This window comes from Lolium rigidum, chromosome 4 (genome assembly GCF_022539505.1).
Source record: "Lolium rigidum isolate FL_2022 chromosome 4, APGP_CSIRO_Lrig_0.1, whole genome shotgun sequence".
Taxonomy (NCBI): domain Eukaryota; kingdom Viridiplantae; phylum Streptophyta; class Magnoliopsida; order Poales; family Poaceae; genus Lolium; species Lolium rigidum.
In genome coordinates, this window is record NC_061511.1 from 52,884,952 (window position 1) to 52,911,660 (window position 26,709).

Genomic DNA, 26,709 nt, shown 5'->3' on the forward strand with positions numbered 1-26,709 from the left:
ATCGGCCCAGCATCTTCCGCTCGTCCCGTTTCTTCTGATCTCGTCTAGTTTGCCTTCGATCTGAAAAAAAAAAAGCAAAAAAAAAGAGCAAAAAAAAAAAGAGCAAAAAAAAAAAAAAAGTGCTATGTCTTCTTCGGGCTATGTTGCGATCCCTCGCTGCCCGGTGATCTTCGATGGCGCGAATTACCCTGATTTCGCTGCCTTTATGCGTGTCCACATGCGCGGTCTTCGTCTTTGGGGTGTGCTTTCTGTCGAGGTCTCCTGTCCGCCGCGCCCCGTTGCTCCTACGGTGCCTGTTGCACCGCCACCTGTTGCCCTTGCCCCTGATGCTACTCAGGCGGATAAGGATGCAGCCAAGAGTGCCGATGACATCGCTTTGGCTGATTATGACCGGAAGGTCCGGGACCACTCTATCGCCGTTGCGACTTACCGGCTGGATCCGACCGAGTACACTCGGTGGATAGATGAGGATGTGCGTGCTGCTCGTCGTTCTCACCTCCGGTGTTCCGCCTCGGCATGCTCGCTGAGTTTATGGGTCTTCCCACCGCCGCCGCTCGGTGGGCTTTTCTTCGTCGGCGCTATCGGCCGTCCGGGGATGCTCTCTACCCGTCCGTGGTCCGCCGGAGCATGCCCTTCAGCAGGGTGATTCTACTATTGATGAGTTCTACACTCGAGTGCCGCTATTTGGCGTCGGCTTGATTCTCTCCGCATGTACCGTGTGTGCCACTCGTCCCCGCTCGTTCGACCGTGCGCGCAGATCCGGAGTTTCAGGCGCGTTTTTGAGTTCTTGTCGCGGCTCCGTAAGGAGTTTGAGCCGCGCCGGGCCCGGCTGCTTGCCCGTGGTCGTGTTCCGCTCTCCGAGGTCCTTGCCGAGCTTCGTGCCGAGGAGACTCGTCTTCGTGGTGCTTGGTCTTCTTGAGGTTCCCTCTCGTTCTTGCTGCTCATGGCCCTTCCGTGCCGTCTCGCTCGTGGACCTCCTACGCCGCCGGCTTCGTTGCGGCCTCCGGCACAGCCCGATACTTCCTACTCCTCCATTCCGGGGTCGGCGTCGGCCCCGGCGAGCCTCGTGGTTCGACATCACCTCCTTGCACCTACCGTGGTAGGCCCGGCCACACTATCTCTACATGCCGGCATAGGGATCCCAGCTTACGCCCGCCGCATCTTACTCGTCGTCAGGTTGGTTCTTCAGGATCTTCTGCTGTTGCGCTCTCTGATCAGGACATTATCCGTGGTCTTCGTGGTCTACTCGCTGGTACAGGCTCTTCCTCGACGGGTACTGCTGGTTCTGTGCCTGGCTCTTCTGGCACCGCGCGACCACCACCTTCCACACAGTCAGGTACGTCATCCCCGTGGTATCTGGATTTTGGAGCTTCTTTTCATATGACCTCTGCGTCTTCTATTCTTTCTCGCTCTTCGCTCTCTTGTTTCTCCCGTTCGTGTTATCACGGCCGATGGTACTTCTCTCCTCGTTTCCGGCCGAGGCACCCTTTCTACTACCTCTTTTCGTGTTCCCGATGTTTCTCATGTTCCTAGTCTTAAGATGAACCTCGTTTTCCGCTAGTCGGCTTCATCGATTCCGGTTGTCGCGTCATTCTTGACGCCGATTCTTGTGCTGTTCGGGACCGCCGTACACGAGCCCTGGTTGGAGCTGGCCCTCGCAGCCTTGAGTCCCCGGGGCTCGGGAGTTAGACCGGCTTCGCGTTCCTTTTACCGCCACTTCCTGCGCGTTCTCCGCGGTTGCTCGCTTCGTCACTTGATCTTTTCAGCGGTGGCATCATCGGCTGGGTCACCTCCGTGGCTCCCGTTTATCGTCATTAGTTCGTCGTGGTCTTCCGGGGTCCGTCTCGAGAGATGTGTCTTTGCATTCGTGTCGGGGTTGTAGGCTAGGCAAACAGATTCAGCTTCCCTATCCTACTAGTACGTCCGTATCTCGGCGACCTTTTGATTTAGTTCATTCGGATGTTTGGGGTCCGGCTCCCTTTCCTTCGAAAGGGGGTCATCGATACTATATTTTGTTTATTGATGATTTTTCGCGATACACCTGGTTGTTTCTTATGCACTCTCGCGAGTGAGGTGCTTTCTATTTATCGGCGTTTTGCAGCCTTGGTTCGTACTCGGTATTCCACGCCTATTCGTGTGTTTCGTGCCGACTCCGCGGCGAGTATATCTCCCAGAGCACCTTCGTGGTGTTCTTGCTGAGCGAGGGCACTCTTGCCCAGTTCTCGTGTCCCGGCGCCCATGCTCAAGCCGGTGTCGCCGAGCGTAAGCATCGTCATATTCTTGAGACTACCCGTGTTATGATGATTGCTTCCTCTCTTCCGCCGCATTTACGGGCTGAGGCCGTCGCTACGTCGACTTACCTCATTAACATTCAGCCTTCTGCTGCCCTTCAAGGTGGCATTCCTCTCGAGCGTCTTTCCGGTTGCTCTCGCAGTTACTCGACACTTCGTTTATTTGGTTGCGTTTGCTATGTTCTTCTCCCTCCCCGCGATCGCACCAAGCTGACCGCTCAGTCGATTGAGTGTGTTTTTCTCGGATACAGTGATGAGCATAAGGGTTATCGCTGTTGGGACCCCGTTGGTCGCCGGCTGCGCATCTCTCGTGATGTCACGTTTGATGAGACGCGTCCCTTCTATCCTCGTCCCACCTCGGGTACTTACCCGGTGGATGATATCTCTTTTCTTCTTTTTCCGGATGCACCCCCTGCTATCCCATCTCCTCCCCTCCTAGTCCTCGATGCGCCCCTTCGGCGCCATCCTCTCCTCCGTCTAGTCCACCTAGTACTCCTCGTTCTCCGGTTTCGGATCCTTCTGATGTTGTCCCTTCTTCCTCTTCTTCTGATGAGTTGTCTTCTGCTGATGACCTCCCCCCTTCACGGCCTGTTCGTCAGCGTCGTGCTCCAGCTCGTTACTCTCCAAGTCAGTATGGTCTTTCTGTCGTTTCCGAGCCGACTTCTTATCGGGATGCCGAGCGTCATCCTGAATGGCAGCTTGCCATGGCTGAGGAGATCGCTGCGCTTGAGCGCACTGGCACTTGGGATCTTGTTTCTCCCCTTCTCGGTGTTCGTCCTATCACGTGTAAGTGGGTCTATAAAATTAAGACTCGCTCCGATGGATCTCTTGAGCGCTATAAAGCGTGTCTTGTGGCTCGTGGCTTTCGGCAGGGAGCACGGCCGTGACTATGATGAGACTTTTACCCCCGTGGCTCATATGACTACCGTGCGTACCCTTCTTGCCGTTGCTTCCGTTCGCCGTTGGTCCGTCTCCCGGCTTGATGTTCGAATGCTTTTCTTAATGGCGAGTTGAGTGAGGAGGTTTACATGCAGCCTCCTCCCGGGTATTCTGTTCCCGATGGGATGGTTTGTCGTCTTCGGCGTTCTCTATATGGTCTCAAACAGGCCCCTCGTGCCCGGTTTGAGCGCTTCGCCTCCGTGGTGACCGCTGCTGGTTTCTCTCCTAGTCTTCATGATCCCGCCCTTTTCGTTCACACTTCTCCTCGTGGACGTACTCTTCTTCTTCTCTATGTTGATGATATGATCATTACCGGTGATGATCCCGAGTATATTGCCTTCGTCAAGGCTCATCTTCGCGATCGGTTTCTTATGACTGATCTTGGTCCTCTTCGCTATTTTCTTGGCATTGAGGTTTCCTCCACTTCCGATGGCTTTTCTATCTCTCGGGAAAAGTACATTCGGGATCTTCTTGCTCGTGCTTGCTCTTGGGGACGAGTGCACGATCGATACTCCTATGGAGCTTAATGTTAAGCTTCGTCCCTACCGATGGTGATCCTCTTCCCGATCCCACCCGTTATCGCCATCTTGTTGGGAGTCTTGTTTATCTTGCTCGTCACTCGTCCCGATATTTCTTATCCTGTTCATATTCCGAGTCGGCTTGTCTCAGCTCCCACCACTGTTCACTATAGTCATGTCCTCCGTGTTCTTCGTTATCTTCGTGGCACGATCACTCGTCGCCTTTTCTTTCCCGGTTCCGGCTCTCTCCGGCTCCAGGTGCTATTCGGATGCTACGTGGGCGAGTCATCCTACGGATCGTCGTTCGCTTTCGCTTATCGTGTGTTTCTTGGTGGTTCGCTTGTTGCTTGGAAGACGAAGAAACGAGTCGCAGCTTTCCCGTTCGAGTGTTGAGGCTGAGTTGCGGGCTATGGCTTTGTTGATTGCTGAGGTGACTTGGTTACGGTGGTTGCTTGCAGATTTTGGGGTCTCGTTACGACACCCACTCCACTTTTGTCCGACAGTACAGGTGCTATCGGTATTGCACGTGATCCGGTCAAGCATGAGCTGACCAAGCATATCGGTGTTGATGCTTTTTACACACGTGCACGGTACGGGATGATGTTATTGCGGTTCATTATGTGCCTTCGGATTTGCGGTTAGTGGATTTCTTTACGAAGGCACTGGACTCGAGCGCAAGCATGATTTTTTACTCTCCAAACTCAGTGTTGTGGATCCACCATGAGTTTGAGGGGGGGGGGTGTTAGATGTATATATTTGTCTATTGTAGTTTCCCCATATGTTAGGGGGCTTTCTGCATATGTGCACCTGTACATGTACTATATATTGTGGCCTTTGACCCCCTGGTAATACAACAAGCATATTAGCTGACAGCTACTATGGGATGGCATGCGCCGAGGAACACCTTGATGAAACCCGTGATTTTGTCTTCAAGGGATTGCTGCATGGTACAGATGATGACTATGAGACAGCTTTCATGATTGTTGAGGTGGAGTTGGGGTTCTGCCATGACTACTTCTTTACCAAGCATGCTATCATATTTGAACTGGAGACAGGATTCTTCATTCTCTTCGTGTTGCGGATTATGCTCATTCTCGTAGTTGCAAATTTTGTGTGGCTAAACTCACTATCTGTCAAGACACCCACTGCTATCATTGAAGTTCACAGCAGAAGGGCTGACGCTATCATCACTGTCCTTGTTTTGGTCACAGTCCTGCTCATAGAACTACTGCAAGCTACATTTTATATGGCCTCAGATGTTAGCAATAAGCCATGTCCGGCGTGGCGGTGACCGGTGTCTGTGCACCAGGTCGAAGTCAATGGCGGGCAGGGCACGTAGGCGTGCGTGAGTGCGTGAGTATGTGCGTGTGTTTAGGGTGTCTGGCTCGTAGGTGTGTGTGTGCGATCGTTGAGCAGGGGGCGGACCAGGTCCGGGCATGGCGAGCTGGCCGCGTTGATCGCGTACGTGCGCGTCGTGGGCGCGAGCCGGCGCATGCGGATCCCGGGAGTTGGGAGCGTCGAGCGCGTCCGTGCGCGTCGTGAGCGCAGCCGTGGCATCGTGTGTACGAGCCCGCGCGGCTATAAAACCTCACCCCTGTACTCCATTGTTCTACACCGAGTTGGAGCTCGCATTATCAGAAAAAAAGCTGTTAGAGCAGCGGCGTACGAGCGCCTGAAACATTCTTGTCCCTTTCTCTTTCTTCTACCACCGTTCGCCCGAGAGTCAGGGAAAGAGCTAGCCAGTGCTAGCGCCTTCAAGTGGTATCAGAGCCACGGCATGGCGTTGGTTCCGCATGGTGGTGGCGCCGGAGGGAGCGCGATGCCGCTCTTCTGTCCGATGCTCACCCTCGACAACTACACCGTCTGGGCGATCAAGGTCGAGGCGAACCTCGACGTGCAGGGCGTCTGGGAGGCCGTGGTTCCGGCGGACCCGACGGCGACGGTCGATCCGGAGAAGAACAAGAGGGCGAGGGCGTACCTGTTCGACGCGCTCTCGGAGGACATTCTCCTGCAGGTGTCGTCGAAGAAGATGGCGGCAGCGATCTGGGAGTGCCTCAAGGCGCGGTTCGTCGGCGTGGATCGCGTCAAGGCAGCTCGGCTGTCGACGCTCCGTGGCGAGTTCGACCGGCTGATCATGGCGGACGGCGAGGAGCTGGACGTCTACGCCGGCAAGATCGGCTGCATGGCCGCCAAGTTTGCAAGCCTCGGCGGGACGCTGAGCGACGCCCAGATGGTGAAGAAGCTGCTCGACACCGTCCCGGAACAGCTGTTCGCCGCGGTGGCCGGCATCGAGCAGTTCTGCGACGTCGAGACCATCTGCTTCGATGACGTGCTCGGGCGTCTCAAGGCGTTCCAGGAGCGGACGGAGCGGCGCAAGGCTGCTGTTGGCGGAGAGCGTCATGGGGACCAGCTGCTACTCCCGGCGGCGCAATGGGAGCAGAGGCGTCGTACACGTGGCGGCGGCTACGACGACAGCGGCGGCGACAACAACGGCAGGCGCGGCAAGTGCCACAACTGCGGCATCCGTGGGCACTTCGCTCGCGACTGCAGGAAGCCGAAGAAGAAGCAGGAGGAGGAGAACCAGGAGGAGGCGCTGCTCTGCAACGTCGACGATCACCCATGTCTGCTCTAGGTCATGGCTTAGGGGGTGAATGTTAGAACGCGGATTTTCTGGCGGAACCGGTTCCTACCGGTGTTAAATTCACCTTGCGATTCTGCCTGGAGATTCGGGCAAACTTTAAAGGTATATGCAGTTCTTTATTCATATTGACTGATGGAAACATCTACGTTTGTCGTCCACGTACTCGTCCGTGGCGCTTCCTTCAACACACAGGCCACCCGTCCGTGCTCTCTCTCTCCCTCATTTATCTCTTCTCCCTGCATCCCGATCTAGAAAAGCGGCGGCCCTGCAGCGGCTTGGCCGGTGAACGAAGTGCTCGAGTTTCGGCGGCCTCGCCGCCGTTCCGGCCAAGAGGCAACTGCGGCGCTGCGACGGAGGTGGCGACGGGCGGGAGGGCATCCTGGACGGCGGCGAGGGCAGGCCAGCGACCAGAACTCCGGCGAGGCTGCGAGTCCAAAACGGACGCGGTGGCTCGGATCCAGGCTAGGTCCGCCGTCCAAGACCTGATACATGGAGTTCTCTCCCTCTCAGCCGAGATCTACTTTTTTTTTTTTGCGGGGGCAGCCGAGATCTACTTGTCTTGCTTGTTTGTTGTCTGAGCCCTCTCATCCTTTTATTTTCCCTTGCGTGTAATTTTTTCCTTGCACATGGATTTGTGGTTTACTGCGAGCCTGCGCATGGATTTCTGTTGTGCCTGCTTTTGGTGGTTCGATGTGCATTTTACTCTGAAATTTCGTGTCCAATCTACTACTACATCCAATTCCCTATTCTAGAATTTATTTCTGATACTATTTTGTAATGCCCCGATTGAGAAATCCTTGTCAAAATCCAAAAGAAAGAAATCCCATATTGATAAATCATTTTGATGGAGGTTAACCCATGATATAATACATGCATCTGTGATAGAAATTTCGTTTCTGAAACGTAATTGGCTCTTATTTGGTATGACCTAGTTTTCAGTAGTGTATGTAATATATATCATATATCTTTGCTTCAAAAATGTTACTGAATCCATTACTTGAAACATATCTTCTTGGTTTTATTGGAATTAGCTCACAAACATATTTAAAAAAAATCAAAATCAAACTAAATCTAATTTGAAAACATACAAAAAGATAAATAGAATATGTGTGAATGATAAATATAATTTCCATGAAAACTAGGAAATTGTGCAAGTGTCCAAGATATTTTAGTTGAATATTTGTGAAATTATTTTCAAATCGAGATGTGATATTTTAAATGTTATTGAAGAACTATACAATCTAAATCTTTTTCAGTGAATGTACATAATACTAGTCATATTTATTTGATATCAAGATATTACTGAACCCATACTTAAAATATCCTTTTGTTTGATTTGAGGAGCTCACAAAATACTAGTATGGTATGATCCCTTTTCCAGTAATATAAGAGATATAAGCCATATCTCTTTGATTCCCAAATATTACTGAACCTATACTTGAAATATTACGAACTTCCAAATTTCTGGAAAGATTACTATTATTTTTTGTGTGAAATATGTGTGAACAAAACGAACTGAACTTCTTCTATATATATGTTTAAATGAATAATTATATTCATGATTTCAAAATTGTATTGGAAATAGCTTCTTTGAGCAGACACAACCACGTGGGTGGGGTCCATATCTGCAGTTAATCAAGATACATAGTTTCTTTGAGAAATACATTTGATATACCTAAGGAGGTGGCACAAACTGATTGGTGGAAAGGAGTCCGGTAGGAACCGGCTCCGTTAGAAATGACTTTGCCGTGAATGTTAGCAATAAGCCATGTCCGGCGTGGCGGTGACCGGTGTCTGTGCACCAGGTCGAAGTCAATGGCGGGCAGGGCACGTAGGCGTGCGTGAGTGCGTGAGTATGTGCGTGTGTTTAGGGTGTCTGGCTCGTAGGTGTGTGTGTGCGATCGTTGAGCAGGGGGCGGACCAGGTCCAGGCATGGCGAGCTGGCCGCGTTGATCGCGTACGTGCGCGTCGTGGGCGCGAGCCGGCGCATGCGGATCCTGGGAGTTGGGAGCGTCGAGCGCGTCCGTGCGCGTCGTGAGCGCAGCCGTGGCATCGTGTGTACGAGCCCGCGCGGCTATAAAACCTCACCCCTGTACTCCATTGTTCTACACCGAGTTGGAGCTCGCATTATCAGAAAAAAAGCTGTTAGAGCAGCGGCGTACGAGCGCCTGAAACATTCTTGTCCCTTTCTCTTTCTTCTACCACCGTTCGCGCGAGAGTCAGGAAAGAGATAGCCAGTGCTAGCGCCTTCATCAGATTGGTGCAAGGTGTCGGTTGCATGTAGGTATGTTACAGGATCGTGGTATCAAGGCAATGCTTTCTTTGAGAAGCTTATGGGATATCTTAGCAGATTTACGATATTCAGGCACTGGAAGAATACAATTGACCAGTATTCGGTATTTTCAAACCCCAATGCTGCCCATATGGCTGCTGAGAGCGACCTGCAAGCTGTGAAGCTGGCTATTGTTAGTTCTCTAAGATCGTGTGATGGTCTACCAACTAATGGAGAAGGGTCACTAAGGAGGAATGGTGTGTTTGCCGAGTTTTCTTGGGCATTGCAAGGTCAAGCTCAGGCAGAGATCATGTTAGTCTGGCACATCGCGACTGAGCACGTGAATGCCAAATCTGAAAACGAAGAAGCAACAGAGCTCCACAGGCAAGTTGTGGTATGTCTATCAAGGTACTGCGCGTACCTGATGGACTCTGCCCCAGAATTGCTTCCTGGGTACTTTGGAGATACAAAGTCTGTGATGTGTGATGTAAAAGAAGATGTATCCAAAGTTTCAAGATCCCGACGACATGGTTCACAAGATCCAGAGGATGACGGGAGCATCCTCATGACAGGCGTGAGGCGATTTACACAAAAATAACCCAAAAGTGGAAGAAAAGCACAGACTGACCCTCCGGCGAAACTATTTCACCAATCTAACCCTTTTGTGTGGCGCCCCTCCCACGGGCGCCACACATGCCCATGTGGCTCCCTCCTGCCGGCGCCACACACCCAGCCGACGTGGCCCCCTCGCCGCCGAGCCGGTGCGCCCGTCCGACGTGGCAGCATGTGTGGCGCCCTCCCAACGGCGCCACACATGCCAACTTATATCATGTTTTCGGTCGAAAACATCCGGGGGCTCCGAACGTCTGGGACTTAGCCGTTTTGCGAGGCTCGATGTGTGGCGCCGACGCCACGGGCGCCACACTAGCATGTGTGGCGCCGATGCCACGGGCGCCACACATCCACTTAAGTGTGGCGCCCGCGCCCGCGCCCAGCCCGACGCAGCCGGCTTCTTCTCTTCTCTCTGTTCCTCCCGAGAAACCGCCGCCGCCGCCCGAGTCCCCTTCGCCCCCCCACCAAATCGACCAAGCAATCGTCAGATCCGGCCGGCCAAGTCCTTCCTCCTCCATTCCTCAAGGTATTCCCCTTCGAATCCCTCACATTCATCCACTAATTTCATAGATCTTGCTAGATTTGCACATGAACCCTAGACATGGAAACTAGATTTGAAATGGCTATGTATGTGTTGAATGTGTATGTGTAGGAACCCTAGATATGTAGGAACCCTAGATATGTAGGAACCCTAGATGTGTTGAATGAAATTTTACATGTATGTGTTGAAATCCTTATGTATGTATGTGGTGAAAGGCAAAATTGGAGCTTAGCAAATGCATTCTATTGTCTTACATATGTCTATTATGTGCCTAGGAATGGTATGTCTTACGAAATTCATATGTGTGATGTATTTGGATATGAACTCTCATGTATGTGTGATGTATATGTGATTCGAAAGTTAGATATATTCTCATGTATTCTTGATGGAATAACTCATATTTGTTAGGAATGTATGTGTGATGGCTTATTTGGATATATTCTCATGTATGTGTTGCTCATATTTGGTATGAATGGCTCATAATATGTTGTATGTGTTGCTCATACATGTAGGATGGTGTGGCTTCCGGATGAAGAGTACGACAGGGAGCACCGGGCTGTTCATATGACGGAGAGGGGAACGGATCTTCACCCTTTGAAGATTCGTTACCATGGCACACCGGATATACCTTATGACGAGAGGTACACGGAGTTCATCCGGCCTACCGGTCTTATGCCGTTCATATCCCTTGTAAGCCGTGGGGGCCACACATGAACCCTTCGGCACTCACCGCCCTTGTCGACCGGTGGAGGCCGGAGACTCACACCTTCCACTTGAGGGCCGGCGAGATGGCCCCTACTCGCAGGATGTTTCCATGATCCTTGCACTACCTATTCGGGCGAGCCACCGTGTATGAACACAGCTTCCGATGGGTGGCGCGGACAGATGGAGGATCTTATTGGCGAGGCTCCTCCGCCGCCGTAAAATCCAAAGGAGAGAGTTCCCGCCGGCGCGTCTTTCACTTGGATCAGAACTAACTTTGCGTGAATGCCCCATAGAGGCCGACGAGGACACTCGGAGGACGTACGCCCGCGTGTACTTATGGTACATGATTTCCGGGACTCTCTTTCCCGACGGTGGGGGTAAGCTGGCCCATTGGTGTTGGCTGAAGGCGCTTACGGTGTTGGACGCCCGGTGGAGTTGGGGAACAGCGGCACTTGCCTACCTCTACCGGCAGGTGATGATTTGTTCTATGTACTATTTTCCTATAGTAGTGCGCTACACAAAGTAGTAACCAAATATCTTATGTATGCAGTTGGACGAAGCTTGTCGCAGGATCGGGAGCAAGACGGGTAGCGGCGGTATTGGTGGATGCATGCTCCTACTTTCCGTATGGAGCCGGGACCGCCTATCGGCTGGGCGTCCCGGTGGTACTCAACGAGACGCCATGGCCTCATTTCCCTCACTTTCCTGATCGGGAGCCCACTTGGGCATACCTTTGGGACAATGTCTCGGAGATGACGAGCGATCCAATGATCATGTACGGTGCAGTACACCGCGGAGTTGGACACTCTTACCGCCGAGCGGGTAACCGATCACCGCGGAGTTGCAATCCTAGTTTTGATTGATTCTACTCGGCATCTACTAAATAATTGTATGCTGCGTGTGGAATGGGAGCCATATGGTAGCTACTACCGTATTGGCGCGGCGATGACCGACCTAAACCCCAAGTGCACGGAGGAGGCGCAGCTTCGGCGTATGCGCTGCCCACTCATATGCATGTGGCTTGTTGAACACCACCAGCCGCAAAGAGTGATGAGACAAGCTTTGGGCTGTATCGGGAGTGCCCACCAATGTGGCAAGACACGGACAAGGCGCTTCACGGGTAAACTTCGGAATCATGCGATGGAAGATTCTTGATAGAAGAGGTACAAACTAACTTGTTGATTCTTGCAGGCTTGATAGGCAGCGGCAGAGGAAGATCACAAATTGGCCAGTCCATCATAGCGGCCACATCACAGCCGTTCCAACACCGCTTGGAAGCGGCACTGAATGCTGGCCCCGAGCAGATTGTGCCTCACGACTTCACCGCTTTCAACAACTACCTCGAGTGGTTCCATCGGAACACGCGTATCGAGTTAGTGAAGCGCGCGTATCGTGAAGAGATCTTGGACGACCCCATCCGGTTCGATGAGGTTGGGCAAAGCCAGCGACGACACTTTTGCTCGCAGAGGGAGATCGACTTCTATTGCTTCCGAGCTGAACTTCGTGGTAATGGATTCTCTCACTAACTAGTACATCATCTAGATTGCCATGTGCTCGCTTAAATTGTGTATGCTATGTTTGTCACAGCGGGAGGAGATCCAGAAAACAGGCTGAGGAGTGCGAGGTTGTGTGGGAGCAGAGCCACACGGATGAAAAGCCCGTCGGACCGTTGCGGAATTTCGTTAAGGTATGATCACCAACTTTGAATGTACGCAATTATGTTCCGGTGGCTTTGTAACCGTGAGTTCCATGACGCGGAACACCGCACGAAAGATGCGGCGGTTAGCGAACTTGCTAGGTTGCCGCGAAGGCGAAATCCCTACATCCTCCTCTTCCGAAGAACATGTATGGACTATTTTGTTGCTGTGAAACATGTTCTTACTAATTTCAACTTTTGTAATCTCATGTGTTCATGTTTGTGCAGATTCCTCCCGAGGACGACCTAATTCGAGTCAAGGCGTACTTCCGAAGCGTACCTCCAAGCAACGGTCAGCTTACCGATTGAAGCCAAGGGGCAAGGCTCCAAACCGGTACACTCCGGAAGATTATGTCAACCGAGGAAAGAAGGTTGTCACTGAGGAGGATGACGGGCCGCCGCGGAGATCAGCTATGTCGAGGATGAGGAACGACGAGCCGTTCTCTTCAGAGGAGGAGGAGGAGGAGGAGGAGGAGGAGGAGGAGGAGCAGCAGCAGGAGCAGCAGCAGGAGCAGCCAAGGCAGCGGACGAAGAGGATGGCCGTCCGGAAGCAGCCCGTGAGGACGACACGTCGAGGACGACACTAGGATGTGCTCCGTGTTGTTGTGAACTATATCTTCATAAGTATCGATTTGTGAACCCTATGTCATTTCGAACCATGGTCTGCAATGCTACTTGTTGTTTGAATCTACGTGCTACAATGTGACCTATGAAGTGTTATATGTGTATGTCATGAAATTTCTACTTGTTGTGTCCAATATTGTACTCGTAATTGTTGGAGTTTGGTAGGATTTTTCATGTTTTCAACACAAGTCCATGTGTGGCGCCCTTCCCGCCGGCGCCACAAGTGCTAGTGTGGCGCCCGTGGCATCGGCGCCACACATGCCAACTTATATGAACCATTGGGTCCAAAACATACTGTGGGACAAATCCTCGGGACTTAGCCGTTTCGCGAGGCTCTATGTGTGGCGCCCGTGGCATCGGCGCCACACGGGCTAGTGTGGCGCCCGTGTCATCGGCGCCACACATCGAGCCTCGCAAAACGGCTAAGTCCCGGAGGAATTGTCTCACGGTATGTTTTGGGGATTACAAGTGCATGTGTGGCGCCGTTGGGAGGGCGCCACACATGTCTGCCACGTCGGGACGGGCGCACCGGCTCGGCGGCGAGGGGGCCACGTCGGCCGGGTGTGTGGCGCCGGCGGAGGGGAGCCACATGGGCATGTGTGGCGCCCGTGGGAGGGGCGCCACACAAAAGGGTTAGATTGGTGAAATAGTTTCGCCGGAGGGTCAGTCTGTGCTTTTCTTCCACTTTTGGGTTATTTTTGTGTAAATCACCCAGGCGTGAAGCTTGGAAAGCAGCTCGATGGCATTGTTGATCAGTGGAAGGTTCTGGCAGATTTCTGGACAGAGAAGATTCTGTACGTCGCGCCATCGGATAACGTTAAGGCACACATGGAAGGTCTCGCCAACGGAGGGGAGCTTCTGACGCATGTCTGGGCCCTCCTTACTCATGCTGGCATCCACAAGATTAACAGGGAGGAAGATAGGAACAGTACCATGCCAAGCCAACCATCTCAAGGAAGTGTCTAATTTCAATTCAAGCAGCTCGCTTTTCTGTCTCTTCTTGCGCGCGTTCTTGCCTGTTTTCTTCCTATGGATCTACTTGAAACATTTGTTTCTGTTGTATTGTATGATCTAATTAGTGTGGAACTCCACTCTGCCGGTGTGCTTCATCTTTATTGTCGATGTATCATTTGATTATTTTCATCTGTAACAAGGATTGCAACATTTTAATATATTTGTAATTTAATAGTGTGGAATTCGTGCTATTCTACTCGGCTTGCTAGGGAAGCATGGAGTAGAACGAAAGCATGTAGATGACGTGACAATCGTTCCCAAGGATTGCAATGCAAAATTATGCACTTTATTCAAGTTCGAAGATTCAAATTTTGAATATAATTTGTTGAGAAACTTCCTTCAGTATAGAATTTGTTAAATTGCAGAGTTTGGATATCAATGTACAGCTTTACTGTCTTTACAAATATACTTGGTCAGAATATGTGTACTCTATCTGACAAGGCTTTCAGGTGATTAACACATCAAGTTATTGATCTGGTAGTATCTCACAAGGCTTTCAGGTGATTAACACGTCAAGTTATTCATCTGGTAGTATCTCACAAGAACATTGTACTCTATCCATCTGGTAGTATCTTTGATGATATATAGTTCATTACTTCGAAAACTAGCTTTACATATATATATGCATGGCAAATGATCTACTCCTACTCCGTATATCCACCGAATGATAAATGCCATCGAGCAGTCGACTCGTCGCTAATCTTTCTCCGGCGCTTGCTCTAGGCCTCCAGTGGTAGCGGTCTCTCTGTTCGCTTGCGCGCGCGCCGTACAGACGAGGACTCGATTACTTCCCAGACGAAGACCTCGCCGACGCCGAGACGCTCACGTACGAGCTAAGCAGGCAATGTTTCTGATGGACTCGTGATGGATTGCTACCGACAGTGGCAGACCTAGAAATTTGTCGAAGCCTGGGCGTACCGTAACCAAAAAAAAAAATCCGGACAAATATAAGCATCACATAGACTTCACCGAAGATAAGAACGATGAGCCTAGATGCGGCGTCACCGAAGGCGGAGGCGAGGCATACACTTAGGGTGTGGTGGATGCGGGTGATGTGGTGATCTTGTGCTTCATCTCCGTCGGCCAATCTCACTCCACAGCCCGCGCCATTGCCCCAAACAACGAGGGGGAGGACGAGGAGGAAGACAACGAGGAGGACGACGAGGACGAGGAGATGGAGGACATGGCGTCTCCCGCCACTGTCAAGCTGGAGGCGCTCGTCTCCGACGACTACGACGAGGAGGCAGCCACGGCCGCCACAGCGTGATGACCCACAAGTATAGGGGGATATCATAGTACTTTCGATAAATAAGAGTGTCGAACCCAACGAGAAGCAGAAGGTGTTGATGAGCAGTTTTGATCGAGGATTCACTGTAAACACTAGCGAACATGTTTGCAGGGGTATTTGATATTGTGGATAAATAAAGTACGAGTAAATATAATGCAGTAGTAATAATTGCAGCGAGTGGCCTAGTCCTTTTTTAGAGCAAAGGACAAGCCGGTTTTCGCAAAAAAAAAGGACAAGCCGATTGTTTTACTTATGATGAACAAACGTTCCTGAGGACACACGGGAATCACGTCAAGTGCTTTCGCTTCAAATAGTTGAATAATATTCAGTTGTTTGGTAAGTGTTGTGTGGGTGAACCTATGCTAATGCACTACTCCGTAGTTGGACTAATGCATACTTGTGATTATACCTCTTGCAAGCATCCGCAACTACAAAAAAGTAAATAAGATAAATCTAACCACAGCCTTAAACTTTGAGATCCTACACTCCCTTGTGCACCGGTTTCCTAACGGGAGTTTGGGTTTATGTCCTCCCGCAACCCCACAATTAGTAGCCAAATACAGAATGCATTCCCCTAGGCCCATAAAGGTGAAGTATCATGTAGTCGTCGTCCACATGATACCACTAGAAGAATAACACCACATCATAAATATCAAATCATTCTATATTACTCAACACAGTTTCACTACTAACAGCATGACTTTTCCATGTCCTCAAGAACTAAACGAAGTACTCACGAGACATCATATGGATCATGATCAGAGGGGATATGATGATAAATAACAATCTGGACATAAACTTAATTCAATGATTTCACCCAATAGCATCAACTACAACAAGTAATCAACATCGGGAAACTTTCCCCTATGAACTAGACAAGTATTAAACCCAAGATGTTACAGCGGGATGGCGTGGAGACGGCGGTGATGATGGTACTGGTGGTGAAGATGATGGTGATGATGATCCCGATGAAGTCCAGCTTGATGGTGGTGGCGATAGCGACGATCTCCCCTCTCCGGGAAGGAAATTCCCCGACAGATTTCAGCCTGCCGGAGAGCTTTTCTCTCTCTCTGGTTCTCCGCCCCGTAGCGGCGGCAGAATATTTCTTTCGTCGTACCCCCGATCTTAGGTTTCCCGAGGGGTTGATATACGCGAGGGGGTGTCATCAAAGGTGGGCCAGGGCGGCCACACCATGCCTAGGCGCGGCCTGAGGTGGGCCCACGCCTAGGGGTGGTTTGGAGCCCCCCTGGCCCATCTCGGCCTCCCCTTTTGGTTTCCTCCGTCATCTGAAAAAATATGATTTTTTGTATCTTTGTTGGACATTGTTGGTCTTCAGAAATACGGTGTCTTTTTTTCCAGCAGATTCCTGCTTCGGTGGTTAATTCTCCAATAATCATCAAACATGCAAAAATAGATGGAATGACATAAGTATTAGCTCTAAATATGAAATATATCAATGAATAACAATAAATTATGATATAAAATAGTGATGCAAATTTGACGTATCACCAACTGTGGGCACCCCCGCCGTTCATCGACCTCATCTTCGACGACGATGAAGACGGCAGCGCTGGAAACTAGGGTTTTATTTTTAAAAATCTATTGAAATTATGTTTGACTACCCTATTCTAATATTTGACTACGGACCTACGGTCCTGCGGTGGAGCAGCTGGATGCACTGTCCCAGCTAGCCGAACCGCGGGATGCATTTTGACTTAAATGGACAGAAATACACTGTTTGGATCGTCGATTTGGATCGACCCACTGGACATACCCTAACATGAGAATACTTTGAATGAGTCAATGGAATCATCAACCATATGTTTAAAAAGAGTACTCCAACATTGATCACTGCTACGTGCAGAAAATGAATAAAAGAAGCCTGTCTCTTCTACTGCCATGAAGCAATCGTGTGTCAGTTGGTTATCCACATGTCCCGGTACTCCACCTGCTTTTTTCTTTCCAATGCGCGGAGAGAGTTGAGCCGGTCAGATCGAACAGTTTTTGCCCCAGCTCACATCGTGATATGCTAACTAGTTTCATCTCGCGCAGGAGGCGAGCGACCCCGGGCAAGCGCCGGGTAATAGGGGCGTTGCATCCGCCCATCTACCTCAATACGATTTTGGAGCTTATAAACTTCTACAAGATGGAGCTTGCGAAGAAGTGTCATTTCTACATGTCAACACCTACTTCTACTACAAAGATCGCACAGACTTCTCTTCGTCTGATGGTGAATACCATGACCCGAAAGATGATGAAAGATCATTGTCCATTACTCACCCATGGAGCCGAAGATGGGGACGAAGCTGCATGCATGGTAGCGGGTTAACTGACACCAATAGGACAATAGAATATGAAAATCCTTCCAAATTTGCACTAACTATTGTTTGTAAGTAAATATAAAACCAATGCTACAAAGGCTGACACCATCGGATTATTTTTTTAGCTTCATCCCTGGCCCAGAGGTGGAGGCGGCCGTGGAGTAGTAGCTAGCTATAAGTTTTAAATAATATATGCTACTTCTATCTACCTTTTAATATTGTTCTGTGACATAATGTTGCTCCGTTAGATGATGGTGGTACTTTGATCTTTGTGGTTCTGTTGCAACACTTACATAATCGATGTAGCTAGCTTTCTACTGAACATTGTCTGATACAAGTTGTATTGTATGCATATACCAAATATTTTTTTAAATCTCTACTAAATAATACTCCCTCCGTTCCATTGTATAGTGCCTATAGGTTTTTTGGCACGGAAATTAGCACAAGAGTGTTTTTTACACAAGACCCCCTATATTAACGATTCGAGATCAGAGTAAAATGAGGGAAATCGGTAACTGCCTAAATTAACATAACAAATCCCACAAATCTCTCTGGTTGATTCTCCATTTATGTGCAGCCAGGTTATATTAAGGAAATAAAAACATTGCTTCCTAAATCGAAGGAATCGTTGGGGTCATGCATTAGGAATCTCAATTACTTGTTTCCTTTTTGTATGGATTTTTTTCACGCATGTCGTGTGGGAGCTGACCGGTAGAGGGGGTAATTGAAAAAGAGCCAAGCTACAACCTTATATTCTGAAACAAATGCCAAAAATCTATAGGCATTATAGAAAGGAACGCATGGAGTAGTAGCATGTGTGCATGAACCTGGCCCACCAGTCTAGCTGGTAGCATGCCGAAACAAGGCTCGCTACTACTAGTCTTAGGTACGGGTAGCGTGTCACGTCCCCACGCTACCAGTATATCAACTACTGGCGGCATACAAAGTCGTTACACCATCAGTTGGATCTTATCAGTGGCATGTTAGTAGTGGCATACGTGTGTCCACCAGTAAACGGGGTCCTCCACCAATAGGGTATTTTGTACTAGTGCAGTCCTCATCGGCAGCGGCGTGCGGAGAACCTGACGAGTTCCCACGGCTGGTGGCTGGGTAATTAACCGGCCACATTGTCGATCCAGCCAAGAGTGGGGGTGCATGATCTAGTGGGGGTGGCTCACCGGAGTGCCGGAATCAACCGGATGGTAGCGAAGGATGCGTGCCCACTACTAGGAAATGACCTATAGCCCCAGGTATACCGCCAACGCACCAAATAAGTGGTATGCTAGCGCTATTTGCTGCCGGCGGACCGTTTATTTGGTGCGCCGGTGATGCATGCATACCGCTAGCTTACCTATAGTTTTGGACACCGAGGTTAAGTCTTGCCCATACCGCCGGCATACCCAATATGGTGGTATGCCAACGGTATATTCAGGGCCGGCTCTATCTTTCACGTGGCCCTTGGGAGAGGTCACCAAAGAGGTCCCTAAAACTAATATATATGTATGCAGGCCGTTATATAAATACAAAAACTTAACATCCAACAATACGAGATGTCCATAAATAATGTCATATAACCGTAGGAAGACAAAAAAGAGTTGCAAAATATAACAAGTAGTATGTACGAAAACTCGTCGGTCTGCTCTTGAGCACCACTGAGATTGTTTTTTGAATTTTTTGAAAATCGCACATTCTGACCAAATATTTGTATATAATAGCTACATACTGTCAATTTTTTCTACAGACTAATATATTACAAGTTTTCTACAGAAACATTACACGGATATGGACCATGTATGCATATTCCCAAATAAATTTTCAATTTTTTCCAAACTTTTAAAATATAATTTTTAAAATTTTCAAACAAAGGGCTCACTGGTGCGCCGTGACCGTAGCACAATGTTTATAGTTTATACAAGATGAGAGGAAAACAAGAACGCACAGTTTTTGATTCGTAAACAAATAGGAGCAAAAATTACCTACTCAGTAGACAATAGGAGAGAACGATCGAAGAAGAACACGATCTCCGATCTGTTGGAGATATGCCCAAGAGGCAATAATAAAATGGTTATTATAATATATCTTTGTGTTTATGATAATGTTTACATACCATGCTATAATTGTATTAACCGAAACATTGATACATGTGTGTTATGTGAACAACAAGGAGTCCCTAGTAAGCCTCTTGTATAACTAGCTTGTTGATTAATAGATGATCATAGTTTCATGATCATGAACATTGGATGTTATTAATAACAAGGTTATGTCATTATGTGAATGATGTAATGGACACACCCAATTAAGCGTAGCATAAGATCACGTCATTAAGTTATTTGCTATAAGCTTTTCGATACATAGTTACCTAGTCCTTTCGACCATGAGATCATGTAAATCACTTATACCGGAAAGGTACTTTGATTACATCAAACGCCACTCTGCGTAAATGGGTGGTTATAAAGGTGGGATTAAGTATCCGAAAAGTATGAGTTGAGGCATATGGATCAACAGTGGATTTGTCCATCCCGATGACGGATAGATATACTCCGGGCCCTCTCGGTGGAATGTCATCTAAATAGCTTGCAAGCATATGAATGGTTCATAAGAGACCACATACCACGGTACGAGTAAAGAGTACTTGTCAGGAGACGAGGTTGAACAAGGTATAGAGATACCGATGCTCAAACCTCGGACAAGTAAAATATCGCGTGACAAAGGGAATTGGTATCATATGTGAATGGTTCATTCGATCACTAAGTCATCGTTGAATATGTGGGAGCCATTATGGATCTCCAGATCCCGCTATTGGTTATTGGTCGGAGAGAGGTCTCAACCATGTCTACATAGTTCGCGAACCGTAGGGTGACACACTTAAGGTTTGATGTCGTTTAAGTAGATATGGAATAAGGAATGGAGTTCGAAGTTTTGTTCGGAGTCTCGGATGGGATCCAGGACATCACGAGGAGGTCCGAAATGGTCCGGAGAATAAGATTCATATATAGGAAGTCATATTCCAAGTTTGGAAATGATCCGGTGCATTTATGGCAGGTTCTAGAAAGTTCTAGAAAAGTCTGGAAGAAATCACCATGGAAAGTGGAGTCCCGGAGGGACTCCACCTTGCATGGCCAGCCAAACCCTAAAGGGTGGAGTCCCAGGTGGACTCCACCATAGGTGGCCGGCCACCGCACCCAAAGGAAAGGTGGGAGTCTCACCTTGGGTAGGACTCCCTCCTTGAGTAGGTTTCCCACCTATGGGAGGTTTTGTTGTTGGGGTCTTATTCGAAGACTTGGACTACAACTCTTGAGGATTTCCACCTATATAATGAGGAGAAGAGGGAGGGGGCAGCCACTCTTGGCCGCACCACCTAGGGCTGCCCATGGCCGGCGCCCTAGCCACCCCCTCTCCCCAAACCCTAGCCTCTCCTCCTCCACATAATACTCCCGCAGCGCATAGGCGAAGCCCTACCGGAGTTCTCCACCACCACCGCCACCACGCCGTTGTGCTGCCGGGATTCCTAGGAGGATCTACTACTTCCGCTGCCCGCTGGAACAGGGAGAAGGACGTCGTCATCAACACCGTACGTGTGACCGAGTACGGAGGTGCTGCCCGATTGTGGCACCGTCAAGATCTTCCACGCGCTTTTGAAAGCGTCAAGTGATCGTCTACCGCAGCAACGAGAGCCTCCTCTCGTAGGTTTTGGAAATCTTCAAGGGTTAGTCTCGTTCATCCCCTCGTTGCTCCCATCTTCTAGATTGCATCTTGGCTTGGATTGCGTTCTTGCGGTAGGAAAATTTTTGTTTTCTATGCTACGAATCTCTACAGGATCCACGGGTTGGGGTTGGGGAGGGCACCCATTGGGTATGGGTACGGGTGGAGCTGTTCCATACCCGTACCCATCTCCCTTGATCTTACCCCTCATCCGTACCTATAACCGTCAACGGGTGTAAGTTTTCTCATACCCATCACCCGGCAGGATAGATGGGTACCCGTGGGTAAAACTACCTGCGCTTAGAGCACATCATATTGACCAAAAAACAGTTGTAAATAGCAATATGTAACCATAATATATAAAAACAACACATTATAAACATCAACACATAATTATAAATAAGATCATATTATAAACAACAACATCCTTCTCAAACTTAAAGATGATATTATTCGCGACTGTCACATGGTAGGATGTGAAACGATCCTAAATTAGGGTCTAACCCTCACTAGCCCACCAAAAGATTTGGAGACCGAAAAACGTGAGGTTTTGCCTAGCTACTCAATGTGTGATTAGGGAAAATTAAGTATTTTAGAATATTACGATGGGCAAATGTGTACACTGGTATGGGATCTACCCGTACCGCTCTACCCGATGGGTATGTGATTTTTCTATTTATGTACCCATGGATAATTGTTTATCTCATACCCGTATTTATAACGGATTTTTATCCGGCAGATACACGGGTTATGGGTACCCATTGTCATTTCTAGTTGGGGTACATGTTGGCGAGGAGGAGGCGATCGAGTAGGGATCGATAGTTTCTTTTTAGCAAACGGGATCGATTGATTGAACAGCAGGAGACGGAGCGGGGAGTTGAGTCGATCGTCTGTTTCTTTCAGCCTGATTTCCTACGGGGGGTGCTTCACACCGACCTGCTCGGTGCGGAGCGACGAGCCGCACACCCCCCGGCCATTGTTGGGCCCGGCCCACGGTCGCGGTTTCAGTTCCTGAACAGTTTTTTTTATTTGTTTAGATTTGAACAATTTTTAAATTGGATAAATTTTAAATTAGAACAAATTTTAAATTGAAACGAATTTTCAAAATTTATTATTTTTTACATATGAACAATTTCCGAAGAACATTTTTTAAATTTGAATTTTTTAATTTTAATAATTTTCGAATTTGATTTTTTTTTTATATTTGAACAATTTCGAATTTGAAAAAATATCATATTTAAACAATTTTCGTATTTGAACAATTTTTATACTTGAACAATTTTCGATTTTGAACAATTTTTGTACGTGAACAATTTTCGCATTTGAACAATTTTTATACTTGAATAAAAATTTTCGAATTTTAATTTTTTCGAATATTTGAGATAGCATTTAAAATATATTTAAATTTAAAAAATTAAATATTAAGAACGAAAAAAGAAACAGAAAAAAAAAGAAACAGAAAAGATAGAAACAGAAAAGATAGAAAAACAGAACAGAAAACAACAAATTACACGAACTGGGCCGACCAGGCCGGCCCATACCGCGCGCGGGGGTGTGCGGCGCGCAGTAGCCACCGACCTGGTCGGCATATAGGATTTACCATTTCCTACTGGGGGGTGCTGTACGCCGACCTGGTCGGTGCGGACCAAGCGCCGCACACCCCCCAGGCGGGTTGTTGGGCCGGCCCAACATTCCGACTTTTCTTTTTTTTGTTTCTTTTGCTTTTTTTTTTTCTATTCTATTTTTCTTTTTATGTTTTTTAAAAGCTGATTCTTTTTAGACCCGATTTTTAAAATTATTTTAGTTTTTCTGAAATTTAAATATTTTAAAATTTTGAACATTTTTTAGACTGGAACAATTTTCAAATTGGAACAAAAAAATTCAAAATTTATTATTTTTTATATATGAACAATTTTCGAATTTGAACAAAATTTATTAAAACAATTTTCGCATTTGAACAAATTTGTTATTTGAACAATTTTCGAATTTGAATTTTCTCGAATATTTGAGATAAAACATTTTACAATTAAATATATATATAAATTTAAAAAATTAAATCTTAAGAACGAAAAAAACAGAAAATAAAAAGGAACAGAAAATAAAAAGAAACAAAAAATAGGAATGAAAAAGAAAACAGAAATGAAAAAGAAAAGAACAGAAAAAGAAAAGAACAGAAAAAAGATCTCAAAAAAAAGAAAACGGCCAAGTGGCCCAACAGCCGAACTGGGCCGGCCCGTACCGCGCGCGGGGGTGTGCGGCGCGCGGTACGCGCCGACCTGGTCGGTGGGAAACTGCTCGCTAGCGCACGCGCGCTGCGGAGCACCGTTTCGCTGAAGGGCTCGCGATCGTGGGCCGGCCCATTCAAGCAGTGTATGGTCGTAAAAAGGAGATTCATATCGGAGGAGCCTAGGATTCGATCCTGGGTGTTCTGGCTGCGAGAGAGCTGCTAGCCGTTGGGACGATGACACCATGTTGGTTGGTTGAGCACAGTGATTTTATTTATTCGTGTCCAGGCGCTAGTAGGGTGAGTTGGTTTCTAGTAGCCGCGTTTGGCTGCTCGTTCTTCGTTTTTTTGTGACCTGAGCGTTCTTTTCTCCTCTTATTAGGTATGTTTTTCTTCTAGTTTTGGATAGGATTTTTTCGTTTTCCATTTCCTTTTATTTTTATACATGTTTCTTTTACTCTTTTTTTCTTTCTATCTTTCTTCTTTAACTTTTTTTTCTAATTTTTTTTATTCCTTTACATGTTTATTAATCAGTTCGGCTATTTTTTTCTTTCTTTTTCTACACTATAGTTTTTTCTTTGATTTCTTATTTCTTACATTCTTTAATTTTCTTTTTCATGTTTTTAATTTTTATTTAAGTTGTTGTTCCCCGCCGTCTATGCCGTTGTTCCCGTCTGTGTAGGTCATTGTTCCCCATTGTCTAGGCTTGTTGTTCCCCCTCCGTGTAGGTCGTTGTTCCTCTCGATCTATGTGGTTGTTCCCCTTCGTGTAAGGCGTTGTTCCCCACCATTCGAGGTCGTTGTTCCCCTACCATCTTCGTCGTTGTTCCCCGTCGTCTAGAATGTTGTTCCGCACCGTCTAAACTATTTGTTCCCTACTGTTTAGGTTGTTGTTCCCCGCCGTCTATGTCGTTGTTCCCCTCCGTGTAGGTCGTCGTTCCCCGCTGTCTAGACTATTGTTCCCCCTCCGTATAGGTCGTTGTTCCTCTCGGTCTATGTCATTGTTTCCCGCCATTCTAGGTTGTTGTTCCCATCCATCCAGATTGTTGTTCCCTACCATCTTGGTTGTTGTTCCTCGTCGTCTAGGTAGGGTGTGGTTCCCCACCGTCTAAACTGTTTGTTCCCTACCGTCTAGGTTGTTGTTCCTCGTCGTCTAGGCCGTTGTTCCCCTCCATCCAGATTGTTGTTCCCCTACCATCTTGGTCGTTGTTCCCCACCGTCTACGATGTTGTTCCACTCCGTCTAGGCAGTTGTTCTCCTCCGTCCAGGCTCCTGTTCCCCACCGTCTAAGATGTTGTTCCCCTCCATCGAGGCAGTTGTTCCCCTCCGTCCAGACTATTGTTCCTCACCATCTACGATGTTGTTCCCCTCCGTCTATGCAGTTGTTCCCCTCCATCCAGGCTCATGTTTCGCACTGTCTACGATGTTGTTCCCCTCCGTCTAGGCTCCTGTTCCCTACCGTCTACGATGTTGTTCCCCTCTGTCTAGGCTCCTGTTCCCTACCGTCTACGATGTTGTTCCCCTTCGTCTGGGCAGTTGTTCCCCTCCGTCCAGATTCATGTTCCCCACCATCTAGGATGTTGTTCCCCTCCATCTAGGCAGTCGTTCCCCTCCGTCTAGGCTCCTATTCCCCACCGTCTACGATGTTTGTTCCCCTCCGTCTTGGCATTTGTTCCCCTTCATCCAGGCTCTTGTTCCTACCTTCTACGATCTTGTTCCCCTCCGTCTAGGCAGTTGTTCCCCTCCGTTCAGGCTCATGTTCCCCACCGTCTATGATATTGAACAATATTTGTTTTTCCGGACGACAAATTCTCGTTCCATGAGATTCATGTGTTGAACAATATTTAATGTAGACTTACTAGCTTTATTTTTCTGTTTTATGCCGGTCTTTCTATTTTTTGTATTTTTTCATTTGGTTCAGATTAGCCTAGCTAGCTATCCACTCTTTTTTTATTTCCATGTGTGTAAAAATTATATATGCGTTAATCTCTCCAGATCATTAAGTATGTAGTCAGATCTGCACGGTAGCGTCCCATTATTGATATGTCTTTCTTTTCTATACTTCCGCGTCGCCGCGTGTGATCGTATCGTACTATTTTTTTTTGAAACAGATCGTATCGTACTATTATTTTGCTACTAGGCAACATACGCGCTGCACTAGTCTAGCATCAGGTACATCTGGTCCGCTACATAAAACGACACACGCGCTGCACTAGTTTCGTTTCGAGGAAGCAAGTGTTATTTTTAAATCATAGCTGGCTTACCATAAAAAAAAAGTAATAGCTAGCTGTTGTATGCATGTTCCGATACACAGCAGCCAAAAAATAGTACGATACGCTGCACATGATGGAGTGCATGTACGCTGCAGCAGCACTTTATTTCAGTCTAACGAGACGTGAGCATGCATGCTTTTGTATTTTTCTAAAAATTAGAGCGAGCGAGTAGCCAGCGTGCGTTTACGTGTTATTTTTTCATGTAGAGGCCCAATCAACCGTTGTTACCAAAGTGCTGAATCGGGGCCCAATCAACAAATCCCGAATCGGGGCCCAATCAACAAATCCCGAATTGGGGCAGCTGTTACCAATCACATCCCGGAAGAATAGTCCCACCTCGGAAACTGAGATGAATTCCGACCGATTTATATACCGAGCGACCTCCAATGTTGGCACCAGAAGCCCGAAAGCGCAAAACAGGGCCCAGAATGAAGTTGCGCGCACAGAACTAACCAGCGGGAACGAGTTGGGCCGCCAATAGAGACCCAATTAAGAAAATCCTTCAGCGAAGTAGAGGTTAGAGGGCGCGCGGGCGCGAGGGAGGAGGACCCGGTCGGCATATAGGATTTTTACCATTTCCTACTGGCTACTTTTTTTTTTTTTTTTTTTTTGAGAAAATTATCCGCCTTTATTAATCCGTAACAGATACAGGAATACCACAACCATCAGGCGGATTGAAAAACCAAACACTCCGACCTTGGTCGGCATAAACTACGCTTCTAGCCAAATTATGAGCCTCCTTATTTGTTCTTCTTCCTTCATAGCGAAACACGAGTTCAGCAAACTCCCTCCTCGACTCGGTGATCTCCCGCACAATGTGGGCGTAGCTACCCATCGTTCCCTCCTCCATACTTCTGATAACATTCTGGCAGTCGCTCGCCACACATACCTGACGAGCATCTAGGTCTCGAGCCAAAGCGATGGCTTCTCTGCATGCCAACGCTTCCAATGTCTCCGCTACCGTGCGACCAGGAAAGACAACAGCAGAAGCCCCCCAAAAGAGTCCACTATCATTCCTTGCCACCGCGGCCACCGTTCCGCGGCCTGAG

At 48.1% G+C, this 26,709-nt stretch overlaps 2 protein-coding genes across 2 annotated transcripts; both read left to right on the forward strand.

Moving 5' to 3' along the window:
* The first annotated feature begins 5,872 nt into the window (after positions 1 to 5,872).
* LOC124705673 lies at positions 5,873 to 8,210 on the forward strand. The gene is made up of 2 exons (XM_047237376.1): positions 5,873 to 6,401; positions 8,144 to 8,210. Exon 1 carries the CDS (start codon positions 5,883 to 5,885, stop codon positions 6,378 to 6,380), a length of 498 nt encoding a protein of 165 aa, XP_047093332.1. The 5' UTR covers positions 5,873 to 5,882; the 3' UTR covers positions 6,381 to 6,401; positions 8,144 to 8,210.
* Positions 8,211 to 9,132: 922 nt separating this feature from the next.
* On the forward strand, positions 9,133 to 14,055 carry LOC124706139. The gene is made up of 2 exons (XM_047237798.1): positions 9,133 to 9,233; positions 13,555 to 14,055. Exons 1-2 carry the CDS (start codon positions 9,140 to 9,142, stop codon positions 13,803 to 13,805), a joined length of 345 nt encoding a protein of 114 aa, XP_047093754.1. The 5' UTR covers positions 9,133 to 9,139; the 3' UTR covers positions 13,806 to 14,055.
* The last annotated feature ends 12,654 nt before the right edge of the window (positions 14,056 to 26,709 follow it).